The sequence below is a fragment of the Dicentrarchus labrax genome, unplaced genomic scaffold, assembly GCF_905237075.1.
Source record: "Dicentrarchus labrax unplaced genomic scaffold, dlabrax2021, whole genome shotgun sequence".
Taxonomy (NCBI): Eukaryota; Metazoa; Chordata; class Actinopteri; family Moronidae; genus Dicentrarchus; species Dicentrarchus labrax.
In genome coordinates this window covers 24,495,408-24,510,214 of record NW_026136701.1, presented here as the reverse complement: position 1 = coordinate 24,510,214, position 14,807 = coordinate 24,495,408, and the positions used below count along the sequence as shown (strand labels likewise).

At 40.1% G+C, this 14,807-nt stretch overlaps 2 protein-coding genes across 13 annotated transcripts in view; both read right to left on the bottom strand.

Moving 5' to 3' along the window:
- Positions 1–14,807, bottom strand: part of LOC127354955 (E3 ubiquitin/ISG15 ligase TRIM25-like) — a 207,835-nt gene that overhangs the window by 73,277 nt on the left and 119,751 nt on the right. The gene's annotated exons all lie outside the window — the stretch shown is intronic.
- larp4b (La ribonucleoprotein 4B) overlaps positions 1–14,807 on the bottom strand; it is a 41,384-nt gene that overhangs the window by 8,165 nt on the left and 18,412 nt on the right. For 2 of the 3 annotated variants that reach the window (XM_051382806.1, XM_051382894.1), the window contains exons 4-16: positions 13,948–14,121; positions 12,462–12,540; positions 9,521–9,657; positions 9,110–9,213; positions 6,359–6,469; positions 6,212–6,265; positions 4,806–5,015; positions 4,200–4,306; positions 3,677–3,940; positions 2,792–2,837; positions 2,351–2,521; positions 1,032–1,225; positions 361–472 (exon numbers count right to left, since the gene is read on the bottom strand). In XM_051382806.1, the coding sequence (XP_051238766.1) occupies positions 361–472; positions 1,032–1,225; positions 2,351–2,521; positions 2,792–2,837; positions 3,677–3,940; positions 4,200–4,306; positions 4,806–5,015; positions 6,212–6,265; positions 6,359–6,469; positions 9,110–9,213; positions 9,521–9,657; positions 12,462–12,540; positions 13,948–14,121 (1,763 nt within the window). The remainder of the gene's footprint in view (positions 1–360; positions 473–1,031; positions 1,226–2,350; positions 2,522–2,791; positions 2,838–3,676; positions 3,941–4,199; positions 4,307–4,805; positions 5,016–6,211; positions 6,266–6,358; positions 6,470–9,109; positions 9,214–9,520; positions 9,658–12,461; positions 12,541–13,947; positions 14,122–14,807) is intronic. The other variant, XM_051382966.1, reaches the window with a different exon arrangement.

The window sequence follows — 14,807 nt, the reverse complement described above, 5'->3', positions numbered from 1 at the left end:
CAACATATTTCATCAGCTGAAGGTTTTTACTGCTACAGCCGAGAGCGAGTTTCAGCCGTAGTGAAGCATTACTGCCTAAACCAACCTAAAAGGCACCGTTTGCTTCAGGTACTTGTTGTTGACCAACCAGTTCACTGACTTAAAACTTTCCTTTAAACTGTTACCTGTATCTTTCCCCCCTCCCTCCGAGGAGGAGGTGTGAGAAATGAACTTACCTGCAATCAGAATCAATATGAGACGGAGCAGAATTAAAGCCCCGATTAATTTACCTCCTTTTTGTTCCCGCTGAAATCGATCTGTCTGTGATTGAGATGTCTGAGAGGAGGTAAGCATTAAAAAAAAAAAAAAATCAATACTTACTGTGGCAGCACCGTTGACTTGCACTGATTTGCTTGCAGTGGACAGAGTGCCGGGAACTCGCTCCACAGACAACTGCACCTCCTTCGGCTTCACCTCCGTCGCCTTCGCCTCCCTGAAATAAGAAATTAATAAAAAAAGGTGGTGAAACGTAACAGCCAGGCTGACTCGAGTGTGAATTACATGATAACGGCACAGAGGTCGTCTGTCTGTCAGTAATAATGTGAGAAAACCTCCTTTGAACAGGAAGAAAGAAAACAATCAAGATCATGAAATTGCTGCTTTTCTGGTAAACAACATTATCCTGATGCTTTTTCAAACACGACTGGCGACACAGTTCTTATAAACCTAGATTTATCTTGAAATTACCGGACTGCAGGAGTCGCTGTGTGCGCCTCCCGCACTCGTCCCTGCTTCCATACTCTCAACTTCTGCTGCTGAATACTAACACAGATGTAAAAAGCTCTGCATGGTGCACTGTAGTAGTGCAGTATAAGTGGGCACAGGTAATCTGCAGCCTCTCTCTTCTGTTGCTACGACTCCTCAACGTGAATCAAACTCTGAATTTAAAAACAAACCCACACAGCTGCTACCCGACCACAGTGGATTATAAAGTCTACTTACAGACCCTGCGTTACATCTCAGATTCAACACTGTCAGTGTGGTTTTCTTACGCTGCTGGGAGGGAGGGGGCGGGACTGTGCGGCGGGCCGGCGGCCGGGGTCAGGGGCGGGGCCGAGGCCGGGGTCGTCGGGGTCGTCGGCGAGGGCTGGAAGCTTGTGGGCATCGGGGAGGCGGAGGACCGAAGAGGCTCTTTGGGGCCCGCTGGAGAGAGAGCTCCACCGGTACTGGAGTCAGCACTTACATTCTGCAAAGGAAGAGATTTAAAGTCTCATCGATCAGTTTACTTTAGTTTTAATTGATTATGATGGCAATTTAAAGACTTATTTTACGTCCATACTGGCAAAAAAATTATCTCAACACTCGTTTCTGGGAAATTTGTCTTATTTTTTGTCTTTAAAAGAAAAATAATTTTGTTTTAAGAAATTAAATCTTAACAAGATATTACAGCTAATATTGAGCTCAATTAAACCAGTATCAAGTTACAACAATTGGTTTGCATAATTAATAATTATTTATTTTACCTTATTTTAAGAGTTAAAACAACTTACATAACTTCTCAGTTTAAGAGAAAGTCGTCTCCTCCCAGTGTTGGAAATTGTTTTAATAAAAAGTGATAAAAATAAGAATGTTTCTGGTGCCTTTATTTAAAATTCACTTATTGCTGTTTTAAGAAATTATGTCTTTTTACTAATTATTAATCTTAGCTTAAGGTAGAAATACAGTGATCTTAAATAACATTGATATCATTACTTATAATAAAATAATTTAGCCGTCTTTAACTTGATGCCATTTATAAAAATTACAACAATAAAATGTTACATTGGATTATGATTCAGGATTATTGTGGGAATTTATTTATTTATGAAAAAGTAAATTTGTGATGCAGAAATAATTAAAACCATCTGAGATCTTTATCAAACTACAAAACTTCATTATAAAGCCGTTTGTCACATTATATCTTCATCAAAACATTTCAGCTTCTGAGATTTTGATACTATTAGTTAATGGTTCTTAAATAATAGTAAAATAAACACCAGCATTAAAACTAATGCAAAAACCAATTATTGAAACTTTAAAGGCTCCAAATTTAAAACAGAAACTAACTTTTTGCCACTCAAGCATCCAAAGGCGAGTTTAGAGGCATAAAAACAGGAGGAAACTCTCACCGGCACTTTTATGAGACACATAAGGAACATTTAAAAAGAAAAAGTGGTGGAGGAACTTAAGTGATCTGTCTGGATCATATATAGAAAAACACTGATGTTCCAGGAGCAAGGTCATTTAAAAACACACGGTAAGGAAGGTAAATATAATGTTTTAAAGTGAAGACACGACGGCGAGCGGGCTCCGTTTTAGCGTCAGTCCTCACCCGTTCCTTGGCGGTCCCGACGACGACGCTGCTGGCCAGCCGGTTGTCGAACACGTCGTCGGTCTTGAGCTGGCCGGCTGCTCCGGGGAGGGGAGGGAAGCTGGAGAGACCCAGCTCGAAGCTCGGAGACGGGGGTTTGGGAGGCGGAGGCGGCGACTGAGGCGTCACTCTCTACACGTTGGCGGAAAACAGACACACAGAGTCAGCAAACGAACTACGAGCAAGACGACAGGGCGTCTACTACCACGGAGTATCAGGGACAGATTAAGAGACATTTATTTTTCTCGTAATGTTACAACTTTATTCTTGTAATTTCCAAAATTGACAACTCCGTCGTAGTCTACACGCTGAGACTACGCTGAGAGCGTCATTGTTTATTACTTTATATTAAATCATGTAAACATTAAAAAACAGACTAAGACACCAAAAGAAGTTACTTACTGTAAACTTTTCGTCCCTCTTTTTCCTAGAAGCAGAAACATTTTTCCTTTAAGAAAGAGAACACTTCAATTTACAAACATCCGTTCTGACTGAAGCAATGACTCAACCGTACACAATGTAAATAAAACCCCAAACAGATCTGAAGAGCTCCATTTTATAGAGTTATCTCCTGGTTCTTCCACACATATAAAGACTTACTTTCTCCTTCGTTTATACTATAAAATAAACTGTAGGTTGCTCAAGCAGCCGACAGCGTTTCTACACTTTTATTTATCCTGAATATTATAATTAAATAGTTTTTAAACATTCCTACTGGAGGATAAATTATGTTGGATCAGACACAATAACCCGTTAGCTGCCTCTAAATGTTGTTTTCTAATGAGTAAAGCAGACATATTGATCATCAGCCCAGTTTAAAACATAAAGCTGGTTGTCATCACTTTTATTAGAAACTAAAGCTCTGACAGCGATTACGTTTACATGCACACTAATGTTCCTTTACTATTTCTATAATATAACAATAGTACTCATTTAATAACAGTGATGTTAACATTGTATTCGGTTTGGATCTCTCATATTAGGCCTTCCGATGTGCGATATGCCGATATTATTTAGGTTTCTGGAGCTCTTGCCGGTTCACGGTCAGTAAACAAAGCCCACGTTTCTGGTAACGTAGAAGGAGAAACCTACTTTTAAACCTTATGAAAGACTTCTGCGGGTTTTTTTAAATATGTGTAAACGTCACAACAATGTCACTGTGAACTTGTTCAGCTTGTTTTTAGTGACACTTTTAAAAAAGACCCTACTGTTTGTTGTATTTACTGATTTACATATTAACTACACAGCGCGGTACCGTCATTGAGCCACATTCGAGCAGTGCCGTACCTTCCTCTGCCGATACCCAGAGAGTAGTCTGTGGTCGAGGGCTCGGTGACTCGTCCGGTGCCCACGGTGTCCCTGCGCGGGAAGGCGGAGGTGGAAGGTAACCTGGTTCGGGGCTGGCTGGTTGGGAGTCGCGTCGGCGGACTGCTGCGGACCCCGTTGAGCCTCTCGCTGGGGAAGCTCGGGAAGAGGCTCGGGTTGTCCAGAAGCCCGGCGCTGCGGTCCGCTGTCGGGATGGTCGGCCTCAAGTGAGGTTTACTGTGATTCCTGCGGGGAAACGGTAAACACTTGAGTCACAACAGGTCTGAAAATATTCAACCGTATTCAGGACCGACAGCTCGAGTGATTCAAGTTGAGAACAAAACATTTTAAAGCTCTTCTACTCCTCCTACTCCACCACCCTCTCATCAGAAAGCTTCACCACCACTATAATTATAAAGACAACACTTTGTTTCCCTCCCCGTGGATTAACAGCGATCTTATTACTCTTCCTTTTATTAGCGGCGGAGGAGCCACAGATACTAACCTGTTCCTGGGCGAGTAGTGTCTGACGGTGAGGGGGGACGTCGCTGGTTTGAAACTGTGCGAGGTGGTAAATCCATTGATGAACTGGTTGTTGTGAAACGGTGCAACCTGGTGAACAGAAAAACAGATTTGTGCAGCTGCTTTAACAGGAAGTGAAAACGGCACATATAAGCAGCAACAAGACGAAAAGTGACTTAAAAAGATGATTTTATTTGATAGTTTCAGTCTGATAATTGTGTTTTATATTAAACATACAGTTGCTACACAAAATAAGAGTTTACAAGATCCTCATCTGATCTAATTTAATCAACCAAATCAAAGAAAGAAACTTCACAAATAACCTTCGAACAACTAGAAAAGCTGCTTCTGAAAACAGTTTAACAGATTTTAAAACTATAAATAAGATAATGTATATGTGTATTAACTTTACATAAATGTAAATTGGACCCTAACGCTGCTTTGACACCTTAATGTTCACCTGTTTAATAAAAATGCATGAGTTGAGTTAATGAGTTAAAACAAAAAAATTATATATTTTTTGCTAATATTTGAGTTTTTAAACGTAGATAATTCACTGACTTATTAAATACCACTTCCTGATACTTACCAGCGTGGGGTCGATGAAGCTGTGTGTGGTGGACCAGGCCTGCGGCGTGATGAGGCTGTATAAGGGGAACTGCTGCTGGGGGCTGTAAACCGGCGGGATGTAGTAGGACGTGTAGCGCTGCTGCTGCGCGTACGGGTTCACCTCCACCGGCCGGTATCCGTTCTTTGGCATGAAAGTGTTGATAGCGATTGCCTTCGCCTTTATCCTCGCCTGGGGGAGGGAGGGAGGGAGAGAGAGAGAGAGAGAGAGAGAGAGAGAGAGAGAGAGAGAGAGCGAGCGAGAGAGAGGTTTAAAAGTTCTCTAAAAGTTTGCTCAAATCTGTCACATTATTTATTTATAATTACAATACAGTATTGGTTCCACGTTAGTTTCATTTTGTCGTTGTTACGGCACGATCAATACAAATTTCCTTCCCTAAAAACGAATTTTAAAAAAAAAAGGTCTAAAATTCACAATTTTATACTTTAAGTTTTATTTCCCATGTGAATTTAACGACTATCTCATATATTTAAATATAAAAACACGTACAAATAGTGTTGGAAATGTGGAATATGTGTAAGAAAACAATGATAAAGGGCTGAAATATAATCAAAATGCAAACACTGGAGAAACAGTTTTTAGCAGTTTAATAAATATCTTTATTTTCTTTGGTCCACAGATTTTTCCTTTCTTTAAATTACTCCGTGTTATTAAATACGTATTTGTGCTGCTAGTTATATCACCTAATCAATAAGTAGCAAACACACCAGTTCATTAATTTAGACCAGAACGTAAGAAATAATTGGCCCAATGTTAATTTATTACAGCGTTTAAGTGCATCAGCCAGTTCTCTCTATAACAGAACGTATATTCATTAAGTGTTAATTAAAAGAACCAATACAATAAAACAACGCAGTATATCTGAATGAGAAGAAGAAGCTCTGCTGACTTTTCTTCTGTGGTGTTTATGTTGGATTTTCATACATTTAGAGGAACTACTTGACGTCACTTTAAACCCTCTGAATGAACAAGTGAAGGTCTGTGGACTCTCAACGTGTTTCTCTTCCTGACATTTGATTATTTATGCATGAGGAAAAGAGATCTTTGCCCTTTTTTTTTCCTTCACTAATGAAAATTCAACATTTAAAAAGGCTTTTTAAAGTGCAGAGACGGGCTGAGAAATGTTCCTATTATCACTTAAAACGGACACTAAGTGAAAAGAAGAATGAAGAATTGCGTCTCGGGTGTTGACCGGCACTTAAACCAGAAGGTTTATGGTACAAATTAGTTTTTTCAGTGGGTTTAATTTAGACTTTTCCTTTTCTTTCTTTCGTATTTTATACAAACACGACGGCCACGTGCATCCAGAGGTTATTACATTACTGGGTTAATGTCAGTGTAACGTAATATAATGTAAAGTAACCCACCTTAATTGGCTTCCCTTGGAAGGTCTTCACCTCCTCACGCAGATACTGATATGCCTTTATGAAGAGAAAGTGGACGACACATACGTTACATAACCAGGTGATTATAAATGTAAATGGCTAAGAAAATACTGATGATAAAATAAATACCTGCTGTGCATCTGCTTCTGATTCAAAGGTGATGAACCAGTTGTCGTTGTAGGCAAATTCACAGTTGATGAACTTGGGTAAGTTGTCCCCTTTAAAAAGAGCTTCGACTTCCTGTAGAACAAAGTTATTTTAATAGTTAACAAAAAAAGAAAAAGACCTGTCCAGAAAACAGCAGCTATGCAGCAATAAATAAAAGTTAAAATTAATCATTATTGGGTCATACAGGAACATCAAACACATTTTCACGTTTTGTTTAGCAGATTTAATTTCTGTTGTGTTAAAACATTAAAGTTAGTGTAACATTTAGTGACCTTTATGACACATAACCAATAATTTTAGAGTTTTAAAAAGGTCCAATATGTGTAAACCTCAAACAAAACCAAAACTCACTGTGGTTTCCACACTCGCTTTAAAAACAAGATAACTAAATAAAAAACACTAATAAGCCTGAAAATGAACACCAGAACGTGTTGATGTTGAACAACGAGCTGCTTCTGGAACCACTTTGTTTGCAGGAGAGCTATAAGGTCAATCATCATGTCTGGGTCCTGTTATAAATAATTTAATTGGCTCTGAATTCTTCATGTGGCTGAAGATTTTAAGTACGTAGCAGGAACTGTTGTTGAATACTGATTGATAACAAAAACAACAACAGGTTTCCTCTAAGGATACGATCCAGGTATTTTTTAACTGATCGGTATCGTCTGATATTGGAGGCAGCTCGAGTTAAAAACAAGCAAAAAGGTACCTTTTTACCTGAAGCAAAAGCCTCAGGTAAAGGCTTAAAAAAGGGAGACAGAGATTCCCTCACGGCTTGGACGCAGGCAATGTGTTTCAATTGTCAAGCATATAAATTGGATCGATTTCAAAAACACTGAAGTACTTAAATACAAGTATCGGATCAGGACTCTATCGACAGATACTCAGTTTTAAATGACTCGAATCCACAATTTCCTCCACTTCTAGTGTGCATGCATTTGTTTTTATATCACTTGTTAGTTTTTTTGTTTACCATTACTTTATTTAAGCTGCACCCTCTTTAAAAATGAAAATGAAAGTGCTGCTTTCGTTCAGTCGCGACACCGCTGCTTTGTTTACACCAGGGGATCAGCTGATTGCACTGAAGCCGGCGGGCGTGGAGGCTAGATCAGCGAGTATCTCTACAGAAATCTGGAGACACACAGGAGATGCAGAGGAGGAAAGAAACGGCAAAAGGAAGAGTGAGCGGTGCAGACATCGGAGACTGAAGAAGAGGAGATTTCAGCCGGGTGTCCCCCTCACTATTGGTTCTGAATAAAGCTCCTTTAGCTCAGACTCCTCCCAGAACTCAGGTACATCAGCGGTTGTTGGACTAAAAAGATTCCACTACACATAAAAAACAAAAAAAATCTGCAGCTGCACGAATGTTATTCTCAATTACTGCAGTTGAATTTAACATTAACTGTGTTTCCATAACGCTGAAACAACACGGTACAATATCGCTAATTATTGTAAAAAGATTAATTTGGCACGCCGCGGAGCCGAACGTGTACCGCTGTGATAACTCTCTTTAGCTCCGAGTCAGTTGAACTGGAAAATGTTCCGTCGTGCTGAGGCAGATAAGCAGTGTTGCCGATATCATAAACATCCTGCAAATATTCTACAGCTCCACTGTTTCAGCTGCTGTAGCAAGAAAAAACCCTCCGAGTCTCATTAAACCTCCTAAAAGCTGCACACAGAGTAGCGTGGGGGTAAAGCCTCTGCTGCAGGCCGCATTAGTGGATCAGGACACGAGTGTTTCTCCGTTTAAAATCCTGATCAGGTGTAGCGAACAACAGGTGAGACGTTTAACTTGCTGTCATGGTTTATTCAACTGATTCTTTAATGCAGACGGTCTTCTGCAGACTATAAATGGTCTCCAGATCGCAGAGATTGTGCAGCAGCTTCCTGCCTCTATAGGGGGTCTCTCACATCTAAACAATAACACGAGAGTTTGATGATGTTGTGATGTAGCGTCGGATAATTGCTGATGAAAATCTATCTGATGTGGTAGAAATTGTTCACGTACGATATTACGTATTCATGTCATGTTCGCAGAGTTCCTTCTGAGACGAATCCCCATTTTTTACCGAGAATTTACAACAACTAGAGTTTTTCTTTGGGTTTGAACATCGTTGGAAACATTTGGGATAATGTAAGTACACAACTTAACAAAATATACATTAGGTCTTGAGTTTATAGACACTGTAAGATGGAAATGTTACATATTATAACCTTTAAATTCAGTATTTAAATAAGTGAAATAACCAGATGAGAACATTTAAATGCTTCGCGTACTGTTGCTGGCCACCACTTATTGTTCAATAAACGCAGTATTAATCATTATAATCAATCAACAATCAGACGGCTGGATAAGAAGTTCCACATGTCGACTTCCAGGCACATAAAACCTACATTACTACTCCTGGATTCATCAGTACATGTTCCATATTACAACTGTTTGTTATGTTATTGTCTGTATAACTCTCCATTATGTGCATCTATCACACTATTTCACTAATAAATAAAATAAAAGAACGATAAAATGTAGTTGTGTCTGTAAATAAAAGATGTATCAACAATCGAAAATAGGCCGTGAAGTCAAACAGACACGTTTGGTACCAAAGTACATAAGTTGTGCTTGTATTTAGGGCGTGAGACACTTAATCTGTGTTGACTCAGGCAAACATCTCTATAAACAATAAGAAAGGACTATCTCGTGCGTCCACTGACCTCTATGGGCGTGCTCTCAGGGACCTCTCTGAGGATCACGATGCAGCGGTTCTGATTGGGTCGCACCTTCTCCCCCTTCTCATCCACTTGGACCAACGGCAGAGCTGGAAAATGAAGCGTTCACAGTTCACAAGTAAGTCGCAGTTTGTTTTACGGCGTCTCATCCTCACCAAGCTCATAAAATACGAGAGTAGCTTCGAGCCAAAAGATAGGATTAATTTAAAGTAGTAAATTAAAATGTGTGTAAATCAAACACAAGCAGGTAAGACTCTGCTGAATGCACTTTAACAAACTCTCTCGGGAAATCAAACCCAAACCACGTGTTTAACATCTAAAGCAGGCGAGCAGCCGCCGTTAAAGCTTTACTCTAAACTCTCACTTATTTATTTTATCAAATAAAGTAAAACTCACATCGTAAAATGTCCACGATCAGCTCCACGTCGGTGCTGAGCTTTTTGACGTGGTCCAAGTTGGCCACCGTCACAATTGGCACATATTGGTCGCTGTCCATCTGGGAGATGAGGTACATGTCACTGGCCAGATTCTCCCTGAGAGGCAAAGAGGGAGGCAGAGGTGGTTAGCGACACTTCCAGGATGCGGCTCCGATTGCAGCTGGTGGCCCTCGGAGGTGAAATTTAACCTTTATTTACTCAGATTAAGTTAGAACGCACGTCTCTGATTACCAACCTACAGGGCGCTGTCCTCACCTTAGAGGCAGCGTCACATTAAACTACAGCTTCAAGCTGCTTTGTTTTGAGGGAACCTCTCAGATACTTCAGTCTACAGCTGTTGCACACTTGGCTGCCCAACTTATGCAACTGTGAGCTGAGTGGTTCTCTCAGAGGAAATCCAATGTAAGCGCTCACAGGTTTCACTTTCTCCAAATATTTTCTCATCCAGCGTTAATGAAGCCCTTCTGGTTCTTCTCTACACAGACTCCACCTCATATCTGGTTATTGTCACTTTGATTTTTCTGTTTCTACTGTAGTTTTGGTGAAGAAAGTAAACAGTCAGGGTTTCTACTCTTTTTCCAGGAGGAGTTGCGGTTTTCCTCTAACCGTGACATTAATTTAGCCAGAGCTCATAAATAACGGTTAAAATCAAGTAGAATTTATTTTATTTTACAGGAAATTCATCTTCTCACCTTGATAATTGTTACTTGCACGTAAAATTAATAATTATCAACAGCAACAACTGTAAATTTGTTCATTAACAGGCTGTGTTGTAGGTATATGTGACCGTCTAGAGCTCTTCACATGTGAGCTGACATGAAAACCACCAAAATACTGATTAAATGTTTTAGGACAACGTGGATAATTATAATGTGTTTCCAGGTGTTTTCATGACTGGAAACAGTAGTCTCTTAATTTCCAAGGGTTTCAAACTTAGACTTAATGACTTGTTCCAAGTTGATAAAGGGGAGTAAAAAAAAAAGAAACTTTACGAGGCCTCGATTCCCTTCAAACCAGAAGCTTAACTGCCACTACCGCCACCGCAGAGGCATTCAACAGTATAAAACAAGGCTTTCATTCAGACCACGCCTGACGCCCACACACACAGAGAGAGAGAGAGAGAGAGAGAGAGAGAGAGAGAGAGAGAGAGAGAGAGAGAGAGAGAGAGAGAGAGAGAGAGAGAGACTTGATCAGTATCAAATTCACTGCATAACCCCGACTGTACGATAATACATTTACAGATGTTCATTTTTGTGATTTTAACCACATTTCTCTCGCTGATAATTAATATTATACTAGCAAGTAAGTACAAAAGGATATGAAAGAAAATGTGTATTGGTTCTATGTTGGTTTCGTTTTGTAGTTTTAGTTCCCAAAAACACATTTAAAAGATTTAAAATTCAGGTTTCACAAGCTGTCACAATCATGTTTAAACTTCAGATTATTGGATTTAAAGACCCAGCGGAGACGCACAGATACATCCGCTCTGTAAATCCATCGTCCTGTGTTCTTCGACAGAAAAAAAACAGAAGAAATTCAAATTTTACTCTTTGTTTACATGACGGCGCCTCCTAGTTTTGCATGAATTCGACGGAGCACCGCTCTGTAGACGGTGATCTTACTTCAACACAGTCAACCAAATGTGGCACAAAGCGGTAACGTCAGCGCTCTGTCACCGGCGGAGCAGACACAGTCACACAGCCAGACAGCAGCCCTGCTAGACAACACAAGAGAGCCTCAGACTCTGAACAACAACCCACATCAACTCTCCAGCTAAAATGTCTCCTTCTGTTACAAACACAAACACGCATCTCGTCCTGCACCGTAGCTCGCCGTTGAACGAGCCATACAAACCATGCAAGCACTGGTGGGGGGCTAATTGGCTGCAGCACATTAAGACGGCGTGTAAATGTACCAGCAAATGTCACCTCAGTCTTGTTTGGACGCCCCTATGTGGCCTTTACTCTTCGGTACCACTAACAACGCGCTGCCGGTGACATGAAGGATATAGCACAGGGTTTGTTTACTTGTTGGACACCCCAAAGCACACACACACATACACACAGCTTATACTGCATTGGGTATCTGCGTAGGTGGATTGTGTTCACATGTGAGCAGTGAGGTGAGAATATGTCAAAATCTGCGTCTCATGTGGGTGTTGCTGACATGGAAAGCTTAGTTTTTTTTAGCTTAAACAGAAATGCTGCTTTGCTTCCTTATTTGTTGCCGATGAAGGTTTGTTAACACAGTGGGATGATCTGTTGTGGTACTGATGACAGAAAGCACCGACAGTATATTTCAGGAGGCAGAATTACCAGAGGGGGGGATTCCACCGAGTCATCCACAAGAGCCTTTCTTCTTGCACCTCTTACATTATCACTTAGTGGAGATTTTTCTTGCTGAGGCTCAATCTAAGTGCTATTTCCCCCAATTACCAAGTGTGAAACAGCTGCTGAGCAATGAGAAGTAGACTGACTCTGAGATTTTTAGCACATTTAGCCTGTTGCTGATGTTCTTCTCCCTTCCTGTGTCATATCGTAGAGGAAAAAAACTTACATATTTTTAGAGTTTGAAGTGATATCAACCATCCAAAGAAAAGTACGACTAATTATACACAACGACTGATGGCAACATGACTGCAGACAATTGAGTCTATAATTTAGAGGACGTGAATGACCGGCTTCTCCGTTCTGTGTTTTGGTTCTGAAGCAAAAACCTATTTGCTGAAAGCTTTCTGTAAGTACTCATAGTCTGGTCCCAAAAATAAATAAATTATATATATATAAAAAAAATATATATATATATATATATATATATATAAAAATATATATATATATATATATATATATATATATATAAAATATATATGTTGCGTGTGAAATGATGAAGAGTACACTCACCGGGAAAGACAGAACTCCAAGGTCTTCTTCAGGTGCTCCCTCAATCCCTCCTGGGGATTCTCTTGCTGGGGATCGCTGCCTGTTGACACAAGGCGGACGGGGAGGAGGAAATATGTTTTGGTTAATTAAAAGAGCAATTTAACTAATCCCTGAGCCTGGAAGCTAATGAACCAATGAAATGTAAGGCTGAATAAAATAAACAGAATATGAAGTAGGATGTAGGTTGGGGGGGGATGAAGTTGAGCAAACATTTCAAGGATTACATGGATGAAAAATTACAAGAGAATATTGTTTATTTATACACAAAACATTAAGCGTGCTTTTGAGCTGTTCAACAAGAACTCAACCAGTAATCCAGCTGCAGGAAATGTAATCTTGGAAATCAATTTTTTTTGGCTTTAATCTGGATGAAAATGGTTCTACTTCACATTAAATTTGGTATACAAGTTCCCAATCTTTTCCAGGACATTTTCCAGGACTTTTTCCACTTAAGAGACCCTCATTCTTCTGAATCAACCATAATATAAATTTGGCCACAGCATAGACGAGAATATTTCCAGGATATTTTGTCATATTAAATCAACTTCCAGGTGTTTCCATGACTGGAAAACCTGCTCTCTAAAGTTCCATGTTTTCCAGATTTTCCAGGATGCGTGGGAACCCTGTTCTCCACAACACGTTCAAATCAGTGTTTATTTATTTGGCTCCAGAGTGCCATCAGAGCTCTGGTTAATCTGCAGAAAAGTGCCCCCCTGGAGTTGATCATTTAAGTGGGGTGGAAACTCAGAGACCGAACCTGAGACACAGAGTTTAACCCTCCCTTCAGCTGCCCTATTGTTGTTGTTGTTGTTGACATTCCTTTCAAGTAGAGGGTATTAAGAGATGAATGTATTGTCCCAGTTAGCGTCTGGGACTGGCCAGTGAAACTACAATGCTGCGATAAATAAAACATAAAACAACAAACAGCTCTTAAGCGAGCACCGCTTCCCTCCGGATAATAAATCCTGCTACTTCAGTTTGAGCTCAGCTATTTCAAGACCTTAAAAATAAAAAAAGACAACACTGCTAGCATCACACAGTCAGTTTAACTGCAATTACTCACTTAAAGCTGCCAACGACAACAAGAAGATACAATCTTCCTCGAGCTGAGACCACTTTGACAGCTAGAAATCCCTCAACTGCTTAATTCAGCTGTATTTGGTCACATTGGTTATTTTCAGTGTCTCCCAGCAGTAAACACACAATTTTTAAAATGTATAATAACAAAAATACTGTGTTTGTTGTACTGAAAACCTCTGCAACTGGTTTTAATGCGTCATCAGGTCCCAAGAGAATCCAGATATTGATTAAAACAAAAGCACAACATCATCAGGTGTCACCCCGACTGGGTTTGAAGGTACCACAGAACTAACTGTACCAAGTCTCCGAGCCGTCGTAGAACAACTGCTGCCTGCTCCGACAAACAACCAATCACTAACCAGCCCACCTGTGCGCCCTGGTTGCCCGGGCTCGGGGAACTCTGTGTAGGCTGGCTCGGAGCACTCCAGGGTGACGGAGGCCACGGGGGCCGGCTCGGCCAGCATCACTGGCACCGGTGGAGGCTCATCTGGGTCGGTTAGTAGGGGCTCCTTGTAAGCCTTGTCCTCACTGGCTTCATAGCCTGCGACAATCAACAAGCAGAGGTTTAATAATTAGTAAAAATAAAAAAGGTGTTAGGGAATTTAAGACGCCATTAAAAGTTCAAGTACATTTTTAAAAAAGGATAAAGTTTATGTTTGTCCCTTTTTCTGCTTTAGGAAATGCCCTAAAAGATGTAAGGATCAATCAGTTGTGCTATAATAGCTCAAATTATCAATTGAAACAATAATAAGTCAGTCAGTAATGTGGTAATCTGCTGCTCTGAGCTAATAAAAAACAGAAATATGTTTCATATTAACTCGTATTTTTTCACTTTTACTCTGCTGTTTCGCTGTTAGGCTACTGTCAAAGAAAGTCAAGACTCGAGTTTAAATGTGAAACATCTGAGAAGGAAGTTGTTTCACTGACAGTAGCTTAACAGTAATACTGATATATATATATACACACACACACACACACACACACACACACACACACACACACATATTAAAAAAAAACTATTAAAGTGGAAGTGACTCTGTTAGCGAGGAGAAACTCTGAGCAGGTTGTTGAACTGAATTAGTGCTGAGGAATAAAGATTTTTATTGAATTAAATCAAGACATCAGGTAGACATAGAGGAAGCAACTGCTAATTAAACACAGGAACACATCGGAAAACGGAGACAAAGAAACGTGATAAAATATACTAATGAAACAGAGGAAATTAGA